Source organism: Ammospiza caudacuta, chromosome 2, assembly GCF_027887145.1.
Source record: "Ammospiza caudacuta isolate bAmmCau1 chromosome 2, bAmmCau1.pri, whole genome shotgun sequence".
Lineage (NCBI taxonomy): Eukaryota > Metazoa > Chordata > Aves > Passeriformes > Passerellidae > Ammospiza > Ammospiza caudacuta.
In genome coordinates, this window is record NC_080594.1 from 18,582,275 (window position 1) to 18,598,148 (window position 15,874).

The 15,874-nt window shown below is 41.9% G+C and overlaps 1 protein-coding gene across 1 annotated transcript in view; it reads left to right on the plus strand.

The window, feature by feature from the left end:
• The first annotated feature begins 8,278 nt into the window (after positions 1-8,278).
• Positions 8,279-15,874, plus strand: part of ALCAM (activated leukocyte cell adhesion molecule) — a 116,009-nt gene continuing 108,413 nt past the window's right edge. The window contains exon 1 of the mRNA XM_058824875.1: positions 8,279-8,596. Within this exon, the coding sequence (XP_058680858.1) occupies positions 8,497-8,596 (100 nt within the window). The 5' untranslated portion in view covers positions 8,279-8,496. The remainder of the gene's footprint in view (positions 8,597-15,874) is intronic.

Genomic DNA, 15,874 nt, shown 5'->3' on the forward strand with positions numbered 1-15,874 from the left:
TCTGCAAATAAATTAAAACTCTGGGTAGCAGAGTCAAGGGAATAAATTGCCCTCTGAAAAATGTCATAGACTTAAAAAGTTAGGTCAAATGAAAGCCAGAAAAGTAGAGAGGTCTTGATAAGTTTGCTCTAAGCAAAACAGGTAGACTCTCCTTCTTGTTACTAACTGCAAACTTTCAGAACATTGATGCCAGGCAAATTTGAACCCTTTTGACTGCCATTCCTAACTAAGAACCATTACAGACATCCTGACGGAATGAGAATCTGACCTTGAAATCTACAATGTGCTTGTGAATCCATCTCTTGCAGAGTGTGATCCTGAGACAGCTGATAACAATTCTCTTCCAGCCTTTGAGTTGAAGACTGCTACTAAATAGATTGCCAAAATATTAGTTATCCATCCTTATCAGAAATTCTCAGCACTCTGTATGAAAAAAAAAAAAGGCCCTTGCAGCACTGCTTGTATAATTGCACTGATTATTTTAGCCAGTGGAAACACATGGGGCAGCTGCTAGAGTGAAACTCTCTCACAGGGATGCACCAGTAATTGGTATTACCTTCTAAACTGTGACTCAGCACTGGTGTCTAATCCAACAACCTGTGGTTACATCTTCTGCCAACAAAAAACACTATAAATCACCTTCCCAAAGACATCACTACAGTTTATTGGAGGTAATTACAAGTTCATTTTTATGAAAATACATGTCCTACTATAATTTCTGCAAATCAAAAGTTTTTTCAAGTTTGTTTTGGTTTTTTTTCTACATTTTTTTCCTCTAACATAAAAAAAGAAATGTGTACAACAGTGTAATGTATTCAACTGAGCCAGGATGATGTACAAGAAAAACAATTTTCTTTTCCTTCAAAACACACTTCACTCATCCTATCTAGTTAATCTGTAAACTACCTGTAGCAGGAGCTCTTCCTTATTCCAGATCAGCAAAGCTACTTAAAGAGAGTTCAAGCACTTCAGAGCCTTTTTGCTCTAATGCAACATATATGTTATATCATAATCATAATTCATACATGGCTATTTCTCTAAATCCATGGGCTAACCCTCCACGTCACATCTTCAAGCATGTTGACAATTTTCTGCTGATTTAAATAAACTCTCTGTTTTCAACAGTTCCAATCACTGTGTCCTTTTCAAAGGTGCACCTTGAAAAGGTATCACCTTCTGAAGAGCCAGCATTACATATATAAGGGAGATATTCCAATACTATTCACCTAAGTTGTGTTGCAATCTTAAGAGTCTGGTCTCGAAAACCTTTCCATCTTCAAGCATTTAAAAACAGAATTTACAAATCTAGCCTTGACACAGGTATCCAGTTAAATGAGAAATGATCAACTACATTTTTTCCAGGGATCTGACAACACAAGGTTCTGAGGAACACACAATCAACTGGTGACCTTTTTGTCCCTTGAGGCAGGCCTATTCCTACCTTGGGTAACTGGTAGACTGGAAAAAACCAATTCCTTTCACTTACCTAGGAATTGCTCTTCCTAATCTACAAGTGCTGATGTAGCACAACTGGGGGCAGACACACTGCAATAAATGTTGCAAGGAAGAAATTGCAATGCTGGAACACAGACAGTGGATTCATTTTAATGGTTCTGCATATGGCTACATTAAAAAGAAAAAAAAAAGCATAATTGATTTCCTGCTGACCCTCTCCTCCAAGTTAATGAATGAAAGCTGCATATGTTAAAAGTCATGCAGCATGAGAAAGTCTGCTACTACCATCAAGAGTGTAAAGGAAAACTGAGTACTAGGGCCTGAAGCAATACCTGTGACACAAGGAAACTGCCCAGCTTTGGGATGTGCAGAATCCAGTGTCCTAGTATTGAAAACCAGTGTGAACCTGGTACTAACTCTCTATTTTAATCCTTCCTTTCCAATTCTCTTTTTATCACCATCTCTCATTTTCTCATTTCTCCTTTATTATTTGTATCTCTCAAAGAAGCAGTACTTTGAAGGACCTGAACTCTGTAGTATGGTGCATATGGTGCACCTACTCTACTCAACACTAACTCATCATTCTTTAACTCTTGAACAAGGTTCTTTGGTTCACTCAAGACAAAAAGGAAGAAAATTGCTTCTGCAGAAGAGGTAACAAATTTCCTTTGGTCCAAGTAAGTTCTGAGCAGGTATGAAAGGCTCTGAGCTGTCTTTGTCTTCTCCATCTTCCACAGAGACCTACAGGTTTGCTCAATTTTCACTGATTTTCTTCAGCCACAAGCAGACCTAAAACCAAGTGGTCTCCAGGCGGATAAAGAGCAAAGTTTTTTCCACATCCTGCACTCAAACTTTCTATAAAATATACCCCATTTCTTTCCATCCTTACTTTTTCTGCTGTTTTCATAATGCAAAGGAGAAAATTCCCAACATACTCTGAATGAGTTAGTTCCACTTTTCTCCCCTTGGCTAAGTTTGAAAATTAAACATGAGCACACTAACTAGTACAAGCAGGAGCATTTCACTGAATTGACTACCAGCCCTGCTTATCATCTTTACATTTGTTTTTATTACCTTTCCCTAACCAACAGAAATAGAAACAGAGTAGTTTCAGTTTGGGAGGCTGAGGGTGAAATCTCAGGAACTCTGAATCTTTTCTTTTAACCACCATTAGTTTTTTAAACAGATTGGGAAAGTTGTTCATATCTCTGGGGTTCAGTATCTGGTCCAATGTCACAGGCTGCCAAGCACTTAATGCTCTCACAGAATCCGAAACCCTCAAATGAAAGGCAGGACAAAGGTGAAAGCTATTTGAGTGCCTACCTCATAAAATGCCATGATTTAATGTTGCAATAATGAGTGGCAGCATGCAGCAGGGATAAAAGGAGGCTGCTGGCCAGAGCAGGCCTCCATTCCCCTCTGTTGCTCTGCCAGGATGCTGTCTGCACTTGCTTTGGCACTGTGAGTAGAACTGGGTAACACAGGCCCAGATTTGGAAGCTGGGGCAGATTATCACAGAGCTGACCTTGCAAGAATCAAGCCGGTCCAAGCCTCAGCCACAAGTGACATCAAGACAACAGATGGGGAACTGCTTCCAGGTGAGGCTGGCACCAACACCAACTGCACTCCACTCAATTGTGAACAGCCCTGTGGAAAGGCTCCCCAGCCCAAGAAGCAACTTCCCAAGCCAGGATTTGGCTGAGCCCCTCTGAGAATTGTGCTCTGCATCACTTGAGACACAGGAAAGTGCATCCTGCACACGGGCAGGCCAGCTGTGGGTAAGGGTAAAGAGCTCATCCAGCAGGGCAGAGGAGCTCAGTGACATCCTAATAAATCCCACGACACTCTGCTCTTTCCTGCTCCTTCACAGCACGCCAGCATTGCAAACCAGGTGTTGCAGAACTGCTTGCAGGATATTTCTGGCAGAATGCAACATGTCTTGTCAAGGATGCTCCTTCGTACAGGAGGCCCATCAGATCCTATATTATTAAGGTATTTTCCTGTTACATTCAGGGACTGTCAAGCACAAAAAGTCAAAGAACACTGAGAAAAGGGGAAACAGTCTAAGCATTTTAGTTATGCTAATAATTTCATTCTTTGTACTATAGCTATTTTACTTCTCCAATACATTACCAGCGCTACTCTTTGGAATAGTGTATCCCACTGGATACCTACAGAAAAATAATTCTTTGCCCTCATAAGTGGCTTTTGTAATGAAAAAAAAAAAGAGACCTGAAATCTGAAAACTGCTTACTTTTACCTACCTCAAACCTTTATGAGAAAGGCAGAGAAAAAGGTCATTGAGCCTTCACAAAAGGCAAGTAGGTGGCCAGGAAAGTTGATATATACTGCTCCAGCCTAAAGGATTGGATTGCTTTTTCTCTTTTTGCACTTCTCAATCATCATCATCATCATCTAACGTGACTCTTGTCTATTTTGTGCACAAAACTTGCTTATAGTCTTATAGAAAAATTTATTTTCTTCATGTTTGTTTTTAAGGTAGATCACAAACTTTTAAAGATGACCAGCTATTCTACAAACTCCTTATTCTCATGTTCCACTTGTATTTTATGGAAATTTAATCTCAGCTGAAAGCATTCTGGGTATTTTGTATATAATACAAATGTAATGTTATTTTAATGAATGTTTGTACAGTGCTGGTCCTCTGGTTAAATTATGTAAAAAACAGGTGCACTGGACATGGGTAATAGGAAAATAAGTTTGTTTCAGGAGCTTAATTGCTATACTGATTACTGTAATAACAACACTGGCAGGCATTTGCTAATGTTCATGAGTAGTATGATTTTTGCAGTGAAGAAATATTGAAAATGTTGATTCCAGATATTCATACTGTAATTTTCAAAGGTTTTTTATTTATTCCAAATATATGGGTCTTGTTTACTTATGTGAAAGACAAGTTTGGAGATACCTGCAAAAACCCCAATTAAGTAGGCTTTCTTCTTTGCTACTATTGGTCACAGTTCACTTTTGTGCCAGCTCTGGTTTCTGACCATTTTCTATGTGTCCTGCATGCTCTGCTTGAAATGCTTTAGAACCTAGAGTTGTACTTGACCATGTACAGCTGATCGACTTCACTGCTAGTTATCCTCACGTGCCAACGCTGAGCAATGCAAAACAACTCCTGACAGACATGAGTATTCATCTACCACAGCTTCTAGTGCAATCAAGCAAAATCAGTGAAAGACTCTGCTTGACTTCAACAGGCTTTGGCTCAGATTTGCACAGCCTGGTGTTTAAAGGTATTCAAGGCACCTAAGGGGACTGGAAGCACCCTGTGGATTTCTCAAGAGTCATAAAACATGAGCCAAGTCCCAGCTGAGTCACCAAAAATTCCTGTGCCTGTGTTGTAACCAGCAGTATGGATTACACATATGCTTAACCCTTGGTGTTAGATAATGCTGAATCATGTTTTAACACAAATTACAATAATCTAAACCCATGCAAGTCTCTTCTGAATTGACACCTTTACCCCAGCAGTGCCCAGCTAGACTAACAGAATCAGATTTGCAGAAATGCAAGGCTGGACATTGTGTTCAATGCTTGTCTTACAACTCAAGGGCAGTTTCAACAACAGATCTCCACTTTGCAGATAGTATTTTGAGTGCTGAGCCAAACCAGCCCTCAAAGTTTCCTTGAAACAATATTAACAGTCATCCACTCACTATTAACAACAGATTAAATTATCAGGAGCATTGTGCTCTATTAAACACTATTCTCTATTATTCTTGCTAGAAATTGGCTTCCAAAGTGTTTTATGTACCTGTTGTAAAAGGGAAATGATGTTTCAGCTTAACAAAAACTCTTTGTTATTATGCACAACCATTATTAATGGATTACACTTTCAATCCATTTTGTCACATAAATAGAAAATCTATGGTTTGATAGGATTAAACATTTAACAATGCATTATTATTGTTATTGTTTTTCAAAAATAGTTATTTTCTACAGATTTTTTGTACTAGTGTTTTAACTTCTTCAAAATAAATATTTATTTTGGACTTTAAAGCCAGGCAGTTGCTGCTTTTCCAGCAGATCAGTGCCTCACTCATGCTCCCGTTAACTTCAATAGGAAGAGGAGCATGGCCCAAGAAAATAATCCGTAGGAAAAAAAAATCTATGTTCTATCAACCTAACAGACATTAAAAGAATTAATTATAAAGTCTTAGAACTGAGGATAGCTAAAATGACATTGCATATAAAGATATCTTTAATAATTATCTTAACAATTTCTAATCACATTTAAAATCCTGTAAAGTTATCAAAACACTTAAGCAATCTGAGCTTGAGATGTTTTCTATTTACTCAGAATTCAAAGAGCCCCTTTCATGTGAAAGGTAGAAACAGCTTTGAAGATAAATGACAAAGGAGTGAGGGAAACCCTAAACAAATCATACTTCTGATTAAAGTATTATGTCCTTAATGTAATCTCTCACATTTCTCATATTCCTTACAGACTTTAGGCAACACATTCAGAGCAAAACAGTCCTCAAATAATTTTTCACAATACTATCTTGAGCACAAATTGTAAAATTACTCTGTATGTTTTGCCTGCCTGAAATATATAGTTCTATAGCTTGCCTTTTAGTTTCTGCACCATGCCATTGGAAATTATTTATAATATTCAGAAAGACTTCCTTATCCCTTCTCCCAGTGAGAGAGAACATATACTACTCATTATGTTGATGCAAATGAGGCAGCAGTTAATCATCTGCTTTGAAAACAAGGTACTTGGGCATTATTTAATTCCCTAAACCAGCAAACCATGTGTTTGCCTTTATACAAATTGATCTCGCTATTGCCATGTTGAAAAAAAAAAAGCAAACAGGTACTAAATGCAGAGTGAATTCTGGCCTATAAGCCTTTTCTTATGTTTATTTACACTCAGAGCATTTCTAGAGTTGGCCTTTTCTGCCTTTTTTTGCCAGCCACAATTTTACTCACTTCAACACTTGCCCATATCAATGCAGGAGAGAGGATTAGGCCCTAATTTGTAATGGAGCCCAAGTTGTTGCAAAATCAGCATTTACTATTAAAAGCTCTAGAAATTATAAAAAAACCAAAGTTGGAATAAAAATTTGAGCTGTGTTAGATGGTCATCTCAATGCAATTCTCTTGAGAATCTCTCAAGATTTTGAGGAGGTCTCCAGGTTTGACAGCAAGAGAAATATTAAATTTCCCTACTAATGATTACCCTACAACTTCTAAACATGCAAGGAAAAAAAAACCAACAAACCAACAAAACTGAATTGGAAACACTAATTTGCTTCAACACGAAAACAAGAAGATTATTGATCTTAAAAGTAATATTTTTTTTAATCTGCTTAGTAATATGCCCATAAAGAGAAATCTGCTGAGAAAACAAAGGATGACAGAGCTCTGCTGAGCAGTAAGCCTAGAAAGTAAAGTACTTTTAAAACTGATTGCATGGCATGCTGTACACAATACGAAAGATAATAATAATAATAATAATAATAATAATAATAATAATAATAATAATAATAATGTTGTTGTGGAAGAACAGAAAGACTTTTTGAAGTGAAGACAACACTTTAGACTTAAAGTTCTAAAAGCCAAATATTCCTTACCCCTCTTTACAAAAAACAAGCATGATGCGCAAAAAAGTACACAGGCTGTGTTTTTCTAAACACACACTTATCACTGTAATGTTTAAGTATTTTTAATTGTTAGACTTCAAGAAAATTGTTTTGAGAATAGCACAACAGACTGGCTAAGTTTGTCTTTCATTTTCCGGAGTTTTGGGGAAGTTCCCGTCCAAGAATTCAAATCGTCACATGGTGAAGTCAGAGCACTTGACACTTCGGATTTCACGAATAGAAAGTCCCTCTGAAAAGACCAAACTATGTGCATTACTCGTATTTCAGATTTTGGACATCAGGTTTATTTCACATGACTGCGTGGGCTACATGTTGATCGTGCAGAACTGTTAGCTGAGAAACTTGCTGTGCGGCTCCAGCGCGCTCATTTCCCTCTCAGTGAAACAGCGCTGCTTACTCAGACCGAAACAGGAGGAGAATGGAGCACTGTGCATGAAAGCGCTGCTTCTGGATTACATTACTTTGATGAGGAATCTTTTTGACCTTTAGGGCAGCCGACTTCCACAAGTGACGAAAGATCCCTCTTCACCCTGCAGTGCATTTCTTCATGCAACCAGAGTGTTGTAATCTCCTCTCCTGTTATCCAATCCTCTGCTATATCCATTAAATCAGATTAAACTGATTGTTATTATCTTTGCTTTTTAATTTTTTTTCCCTTTTTTTTATTTTGGCTCAGAGGAGGCACAATCACGTTTCTATACACCCAACAGAACGAGCATTGTCATTATTATTTAATTATATTTTAGCTTTGGATTTGCAATACTCGTAACCAACACGCATCCTACAGCACCAGAGAACAGGCTATGCACGGAGCAGAAGCAAAGCAGGAATAGGCGAGCTGCAGCCCCGGCCCCTCGCCTGCACAGCGCCGCCCCAGAGGCAGCGGCACATGGCAGGGCAGGGGGCCCGCACGTCCCGCACATCGCGGGGCAGGGGGCCCGCACGTCCCGCACATGGCGGGGCTGGGGGCCCGCACGTCCCGCATGTCCCGGGGCGGCGGCAGCGGGGCTGCCCGCGGGGCTCCCCCCGCCTGCACAGCGCCGCGCTCCGGGCGTGGCGGGGGCTCGGGGGCCGGGCCAGCCCCGCCGCCGCCGCCGCCCGGCTCCGCCTCTGCCGCCGCAGCGCTCAGTCCTGGAGCGCCGCTCGGCTGCCAGAAGGGAGCCGCCACCTGCTCCGGTGCAGAGTGGTTCCTCGCTGCGCGCCGAGAGGGAGAGCAGCCGCCCCGCCGCCCGCGCCCGGGAAGTTACCGCTGCTCCCGCCGCCGGGAGAGAGCCGCCGCCGCTGCTTCTTCCCGGCCTCGACGAGGGAGAAGTCGCTGCCGCGCTCCGGTGCGAGAGGGAAGAGCCCCCGCGGGCGCGCCGCCCCGCTCCGCCGCCGCCTCCCGGTCCCGCCGCGGGCAGGCGGGATGATGGAGCCCCCCGCCGCCGCCGCCTGCGCCTCATGCCGCCGCCGCCCGCTGCCGCCCCTGCTCTGCCTCCTGCTCGCCGCTCTCTGCCTGCCCCCAGGTGAGCGCCCGCCCGCGGGAAGCGGTGGCCGCGGCCGCGCCGTCCCGGCCGCGCGTAACTTGGCGGAGGGGAGGCCGGGGCGCAGGTGGCGGTGCCCGCCCGCCGCTCCCGGAGCGCCCCAGCACCTACCGCGGGTTCCCTGCTCGCCGGGGGCCGCTCCCGACCGCTGGTGCCCGCCGCACCCCGCTGCGCTTCTGGAGGAGAGCGGTCCTCTCCTACCCTCCGAGGGTGCGCCGGCGGATGCCGTCTCTCCTGCGGGAAAGGCAGAGGCTGCCCCAGCGGTGAGGGGGATCGAGACGCGCTGGTCTCATCTTTCCCCGTGGGAAGCGGCGGTGGGGTCCCTCCAGGGCGTAGTCAGCGGCCGCCGGGCAGCGCTGCCCCCGCGGGAGCGGCAGCCGAGCCCCGGTGCGGTGCCGCTTTCACTTGCAGGCTGAGCGGCGCGTCTGTGCAGCGAGCCGCCTGCAACTTCGGCGCTTCAGCCGCTTCTGCCCTCCGCGCCTCCCGTGCCGCCCGTGGCCGTGCGGGCACAACGCGGGACCGGCGGCCTCCCGCCGCTTTCCGCTGCCTTCGGGAGCCGGGAACTCGGCGGGCACTCGGCCCCGCGGGCAGCCGGGCGCGGCCGGGGCAGCCCCGCTGTCGGTGCCCCCGGCTCGGGCAGCCCCGGGGCAGCGCTGCGTGCCTGAGGCTGCTCCGGCGGATCGGGATCGCGTGGGTAACTTCGCTTCCTCTCTCCGCCCGTAAAAGCGCTCCTGAGAGAGGCGCTGGGGAAGTAGGAAGGCGCAGAGAGTGCTAAATATCCTAATTGTTCTGGGAATATTTTGGCTATGAGGTGTTTGTAGGCTTTGTTTTGTAAATATTGAGCGTGAAAGTGAAGTCTGAGGGAAAAGCTGTGAAGTGAGGAGTTCTGCATTCAGCGCGGGGACCGTCTCATTATTCTTGTAGAAAGAGCGTCAGCCTGTGGTAAAATTTTGTATTGCTTTAAGAAATGGCTTTGCCTCTGTGTGCCTTTGCAACAACGGAGGGTTTGCAGAAGTGTTGGAGCTGCCGATGGTTTTCCATTCCTGGCTTCTGCCTGGTTGTTACGTGCTCTCCAGTTAACCATTTACGGCCAGTATGATTTTGGCGAAATGAAAGAGAAGAGCAGACCTTTTTCACTAGGTGTATTTATACTTGTGTTTTACAAGCTCCAAGTGGAAAACTGAAAACTAGCTACAACAGTAAAGCAAGCCTGCTGAATCTGTAATTTCAAATAGAATAGTAGAAAAGCTCCAGACAGAATCAACGGCAATATTTGAACTGTAAGCCGTGTGTGAGGCTGTGCTGCTTGGCTTTTGCTTTGGCAAACACAGGGTATAATCACTGTTGGACATAATAAATGCCAGTCCCGGTGGCAGAGCTTACAAAGAATACTGGTTGCTGTGATGCAGAGAAAGTCTTGAGGAAAGATAGTTCATTTTAGGAAATCTTGAAGGCATGTGGATTATCAGAGGGATAAGCACCTCAGCTTCTAAGAAGCAAGACTTCGCCTCTGTGGAGAGATTTAGCTGAGTAAACACAAAACGATCTTGGTGATTGTGTCTGTCTACATTTTCCATTTGAAGAAAATGCGAAACCATAAAATATTTTATCTCAAAGGTTGTGTTGATGGAGCTCTATAAAAAAATGTCACTTGACTACCTACGATCTTAATAGGCTTGTCAGCAAAACCATTTAACTTGTTCTTTCTCCTCTTCATTCCTTCCTTGCCCCATCAAGGAGGAGCTCAGACTGACTTGTAAGGAAATGTGTGTGGGGAGAAACCAGCCCCACCTCAGCTTACAAACTTTCCCTGCAGTACTGGAAATGCCTGGAAAGCCCAGTAGTAGATTTGAGCCTCTAGTTCTCTGTTTATTCTGAGGAATATAAAAGATACTTACATGCAAAAATACCTATAGAAAGGTCTTGATATTGCTGCAGTTTTACTGGTTCTTTCCTCTTGCTATCTCATCTATTTTAGATGATAGCTAGTTTTTTTAACAAATTATGGATGTATTACTCCATCATGGTGCTCGGCTTTTGGGAGTTCCATTTGAGCTTTGTATATGGAAAGCAATAGATGAGGTATTAAAAGTATATGAGAAAACTTGGTTTTGTTTCTTCAGAGAATAAACTGCTTAGGAAGATACCCATCTTAAAAAGAGAGAGGGGGTCCAAGTACACATTTGGCACTAAGAGACTGACTCTAGGTCAGAATAAGTGAGAAAATGGATTATAATCTCATACATCTCTAGAGGAATGGCTATATGTGAAAAGAAAGTAAACTCTTAATCTGGAGCTAATTATGACCTTTCCCCCTCCCCCTGCTTTCTGGTGGATTACAACAAGGAAGCTCTTAGTCTCTCCTGTTATTACTACGCTTGTTACATTTTGCCAATATTGCCTAAGCCTAGTGAGACTGAAACATGTAATCTTATTCATGACACTCATTATGTTCTCACTTCTGACTGCGTTTTTTCCCTGGTATATCTGGTGTGACTTTGAGCAAGGGAAACTGGATTTATATATTAAGATCTGGAGTTCACATGGGTTTTCTGAAAATTAAGTCAGAAAACATCTGCACCACGTGTACATGCTTCAGTGTGCCATGTATTTGTGGCCTAACATACAGGTAACCAGACTCATTCCCAAGTGAGTTTTAATTGTTAGATTGATTGCTTTGGGAAGCATTTGATATATTTAGGGGTTTGGTTTTTTTTGATGTGCAAGTCTTCCAACATAAACTACTTTTCTTATGCTCTCCCTTCTACTGTTGGGTTTGTAGCACTGAGAAGGCAGAGGGCAACAACAGAAATCATCCACGTCTGTAAATCCTCGAAATTTCAGCCAGGTGATTTTTATTGAAGAAAATATATATTGTTATGTTCATGAAATAAATATATCTGTCACAAGTCATATTTAATTTCAGGATATTTTATTTTTACTCTCCAGCCTGTGTAAGAGTAATCCCCTTTCTTGCAATACCATTCATTCTCCTTCCTGAAAGTAACCTGGGTTGTTAAAATTATTTAGCCTGGGTTTGTATATTATCTTCTCTGTAGTAGAATTCTTTTGTTGACTTACTTCCAGCAGAAATTTTTGAGGAACAGAACTTCTAAAATATTTATGCAAGATGATACATAAAGGGGAAAATAAAATAGGAGAAGTGTTTTGCATAATGCAAATTACATCTGTATGATCACGCTAAAACTGTGGTCTCTATTTTCTTGCAAGTATCTTACTTAAGCAGTGATGTTTATAGTCTTAAGAGGTAAGAGTGCTCACTGCAGATTTCCATGGTATACCTGATTCCATATGAGATCCCTCTAAGCCATATGAAAACAAGCATTTCTGTAGCAGCATTGGCTTTAATATATTGTCTGTTCATATGTCACACACCATCGTGGGCTTCTTTAGGTTCCTACCAGAGGACTTTCTGGAGAGTATTTTTTAGTCCAAGTGGTTTTGGACTTCTTGGGTGAAGTAAGAGCCGGTTGCTAGTAGGAAACTGATTACAGAGGATCCCACCTCTCTGTGTGCACTTTGAGCCTAGTAACCCTGGGGAGACTGAATGGGCTTATTTGCTAGGAGCTCTAATTTGTAATTGGATCTCCTTACACTAGATTGTCAATATTCAGTCTTCCCTTCTTGTGATCTGTACTCTGTGACCATAACCTGATGATCACAAATAAGCTGGCTCTAGGTCTGATCTCCAGTGGTTATTCCATTGCTGTTTCACACATGGGAGTTTTGTGGCTTTTTAATACTGCCATGCTGATTGTTGAAACTGTTTCTCCACATCTCTAATAGTATGGTGTCGTAGTATGGTCTTGGTTATTTCTGCCAGTTCTGATAGGAGGCTAGACTTTATATATTGATTTTTACCATGTCTAAAACCCTGTAATCTTCAGGCTCTCTTCAGTGCTACTCAGGGTTCCTCTTAGTTGGCTGGTGTGCAGCTTTTTCCTCTGGTAATACAGTCATTTTTTATTAAAAAGTGTGTAAACTGCAAGGCTGCGTTTGTAAGAGAATTGAGGACCTGTTGCAATATTCTGATTTCTCTCAAGTTCCTCCGTATTCAAGAAAAATAGTTATGCTTCCATTCACTGATGCTCAAATGAGAGACTCTTAAGGAACTGTAAATGCTGTGGGTGATAATTAGAAATTACTTAAGCAGAACGTGATTTTTCCAGGAAAACCTGAATATTAACAACTCCCCTTAATATTAAATGCTTGAGTGTTATCTTCCCAGAAGACAAGGTTTTGACCTACATGTTCTTTATCTCGGTATATTTTCTTTAATGGGAACAGGATGAATATTAAAGGAGGCTGTACATTTCTGCCATTAATACACTAGAAAATTAGTCTCATCATTTAGAGAGGAGATTGCAATGCACCTTGTATCCTGACAATCCTCTGCTGGCAGTGATCAGATCAAGTTTCTTCCTTTTTTTTTTCTTCTCTGCTTTTGTTTCCTTTGTCTTTGCCAGTGTATTTTATTGAGGATGGCTTGAATCACAATCATTCCTACACCAGTGGATGTTAATCTACTACTCCACAGTGTTGGCTCTTTTGAGGAATTTCTGTCTAGCTTAAGATCAAATTGCCTTTTTTATCATGGATATAGGTCTCCAGAGAGGCAAATAAATATTTACTTGTTAAAACAGTGCTGCTTCTTCTGAACTAGTATTTTTATTGTTGATAATAAATGTGCTTCTTTTGGGAGGTAAAAAATGGGAGAAAGTGATAAAAGAGTGTAGAGAGAAAGAGCACCTGCAGGGTATGATTTTTAGAGGTTATCAGGGGTTAGAACAGTTCTGTAACGTTTGGGTAGAAAGCGTTCAAAGTGCTTTCAACAGCAGTGGAAATACTAAGCCATTCCCTTGATAAGAAGTAAAAAGTGCAGTTGGTGATTTAATAAGTGTTTCAGCAGTCTGTATATCCATATATTTTGTTTAGGGGGTACTCTGTGTACAGTTAACCCCAGTTGTGAAGAAAAACTTCAAAAGCTTGACCTGTGCTCGTGTGTTGTGTTTTGTGCTGTGGTAGCACCATCTGTAGTATGCCCTGGCATCGTTAATTGTGGCCATTGGGCACAGCAGTTTGGGACCTGATGGAAAACTCTCAAACAGCAGCCAAGGACAGCAGAAGTCCCCAGGGCTGGAGCCCTGGCAGGCAGTGACACTTTGGCATGTGTCATGGGCTCTGTGTGGTGGCTGTCCCCTTCCCTTAGCTGTCTCTTGCATACAGTGTACATGACGGGTCCCAGCTGCCCAGGCTGGCAGGTTGTAGGTTTTTTTTCAGAACATTGATTCTGACCACAGTTGGCATCTTTAAAGCTTTGAAGAGATATTGGCAGCTAATTCAATAGAGGGAGCTCCGCTACCTTACTGTTAGAAGCAGCGTGTCTCAGCTTTTCTCAGACCTCTGGCTTCAGCCAGAAAGTTATATTAAAAGTCTTTGTTTCTTCACAGTGTTTTGTCGTGCTAGGCTTTGTTACTGAAAGCATCTAGCTTTCATCATAGGCTTCCTGTTGCATGAAGGGGAAGGAAGGCCAAATCTAAATCACGTACTAGGCAAACCCCAAAAGATGACTTAATTAGAGATAGTTCTCTTTTGCTACAAGGCTTTTGATGTTTCAGATGGATACACTACAGGATCAGGTTTTTTTAAGTGACACTTTCTTGCCGAGGCAAGCAGCTGGTGAGAATCATGGAGAAGCCCAAAAAGAATCAGAATAAATAGAGGGTACTTCCATGAATCAAATGGGCCAAGAGTGGTGTGGCATGAAATAGGCTACAAACAGGATAAGGAAATGAGTGTACCAGACTTAGTGCTGGGAGCAGAGAAAGTTAGAACTTGGTGTAAAATGTTAGGTAGGGCATTTTTTAAAAAAAGTCTGGTTTTTTCAGTAAGTTCTTCCAGGATTTTTTTTATTTTAAGGGAAATATGTATGCCATTCTGTAAACGTGGTCATTGTTAAAGAAGCCAGCTTAGGTGTGTGCTTTTGACCCCTTCCATGTCTCTAACACAGAAAAGTTGTATATATGTATATACAGAAAGTTGATAACTGCTCTGTAAACTTAGGACTTTATATTTTTCTTGAATACTTAGATTTTTTAATAGTATTTCTAATCAGATGGTGTTGAAACTAATTATGAAGTCTCAATATAGAACAGGACTTTTAAAAAAATACTCTTTAGTCACGTTCAAGTAAGCTTGTAATGAACTCAGCATTATTCTTCAATCAGATGAATCCCAGACAAATGCCCTTTATCATTTTGCATGCTGCAGAAGTTGCATTTTTTAATCCATTTTTTTCCAATTTAACTAAAGAAAATATCCATAAATATTGGAGAACAAACAGATGTAGTTTGTATACAGCTTGATTTAAGTGTGGCATTTCATATAAAACTGACTTATTTCACGGTTTTGTTGGTTTAGCTTTTTAATGTGACGGTTTGATGGGGTGGGTTCTGGGTTTGTTTGGGTTTTTTTGTTTGCTTGTTATTTTTAGAAAATGTAACAATTTTTTTTTTGAGAACTCACTGTTGAGCTGAGTGACTTTTTCATTCTGACCAGGAAGAATTCCTAAGGCTCCTGTTTTAGAGTGTTGGCACAGTTTATCTCTGGGGTGGAATTGTAAGTGTTCGCTTAATCGTCTGTAACTGGATACCTTACAGAGAATACATGGGTTGAAATACACTTAAAAATGGGCAATTGAAGGCAACTATGAGATCTCAAAATTATTTGTGAGATGCTGTTTCTTTTAATTGCAGCTTCTGAATGATTTTTCAGTTGATGAGATAGCTGGAGTATTAATCTATGCATTTATCAGTTTTGGCATGGAGTTTTATTTCATGAAACATACAAAGCGGCATGTGTTAAGCAAAGTGATTTCTGTGACTCATTCAGATAAAATCTGGATGGTCAAAGGTTTGTTGGTTTATTCTCGTTGTTCTGGAGAGTAGAGATGAACTCAGTGGCCTTTACCGACAAAACCACACATGGAACAGGGAAAGGACAAATGGAATATTCAGGCAGGATTTGGGAAACTGCTGTGTAACCATGTAACTTCCGAAGAAAGAAGAATGCTGAATCAATTTCTTCATTTTTGATACAGCACATCATGCTTGCATATGGAGAGGATGATAGGGCATGTATTGTTTTAAAATCCACACAGGGACACCCCAGTATGCAATTTGCTTTCTAAAACTGAGAAGGTGGAAATTTCTGACACTTGACAGCAAAGTAGTGCCCTGA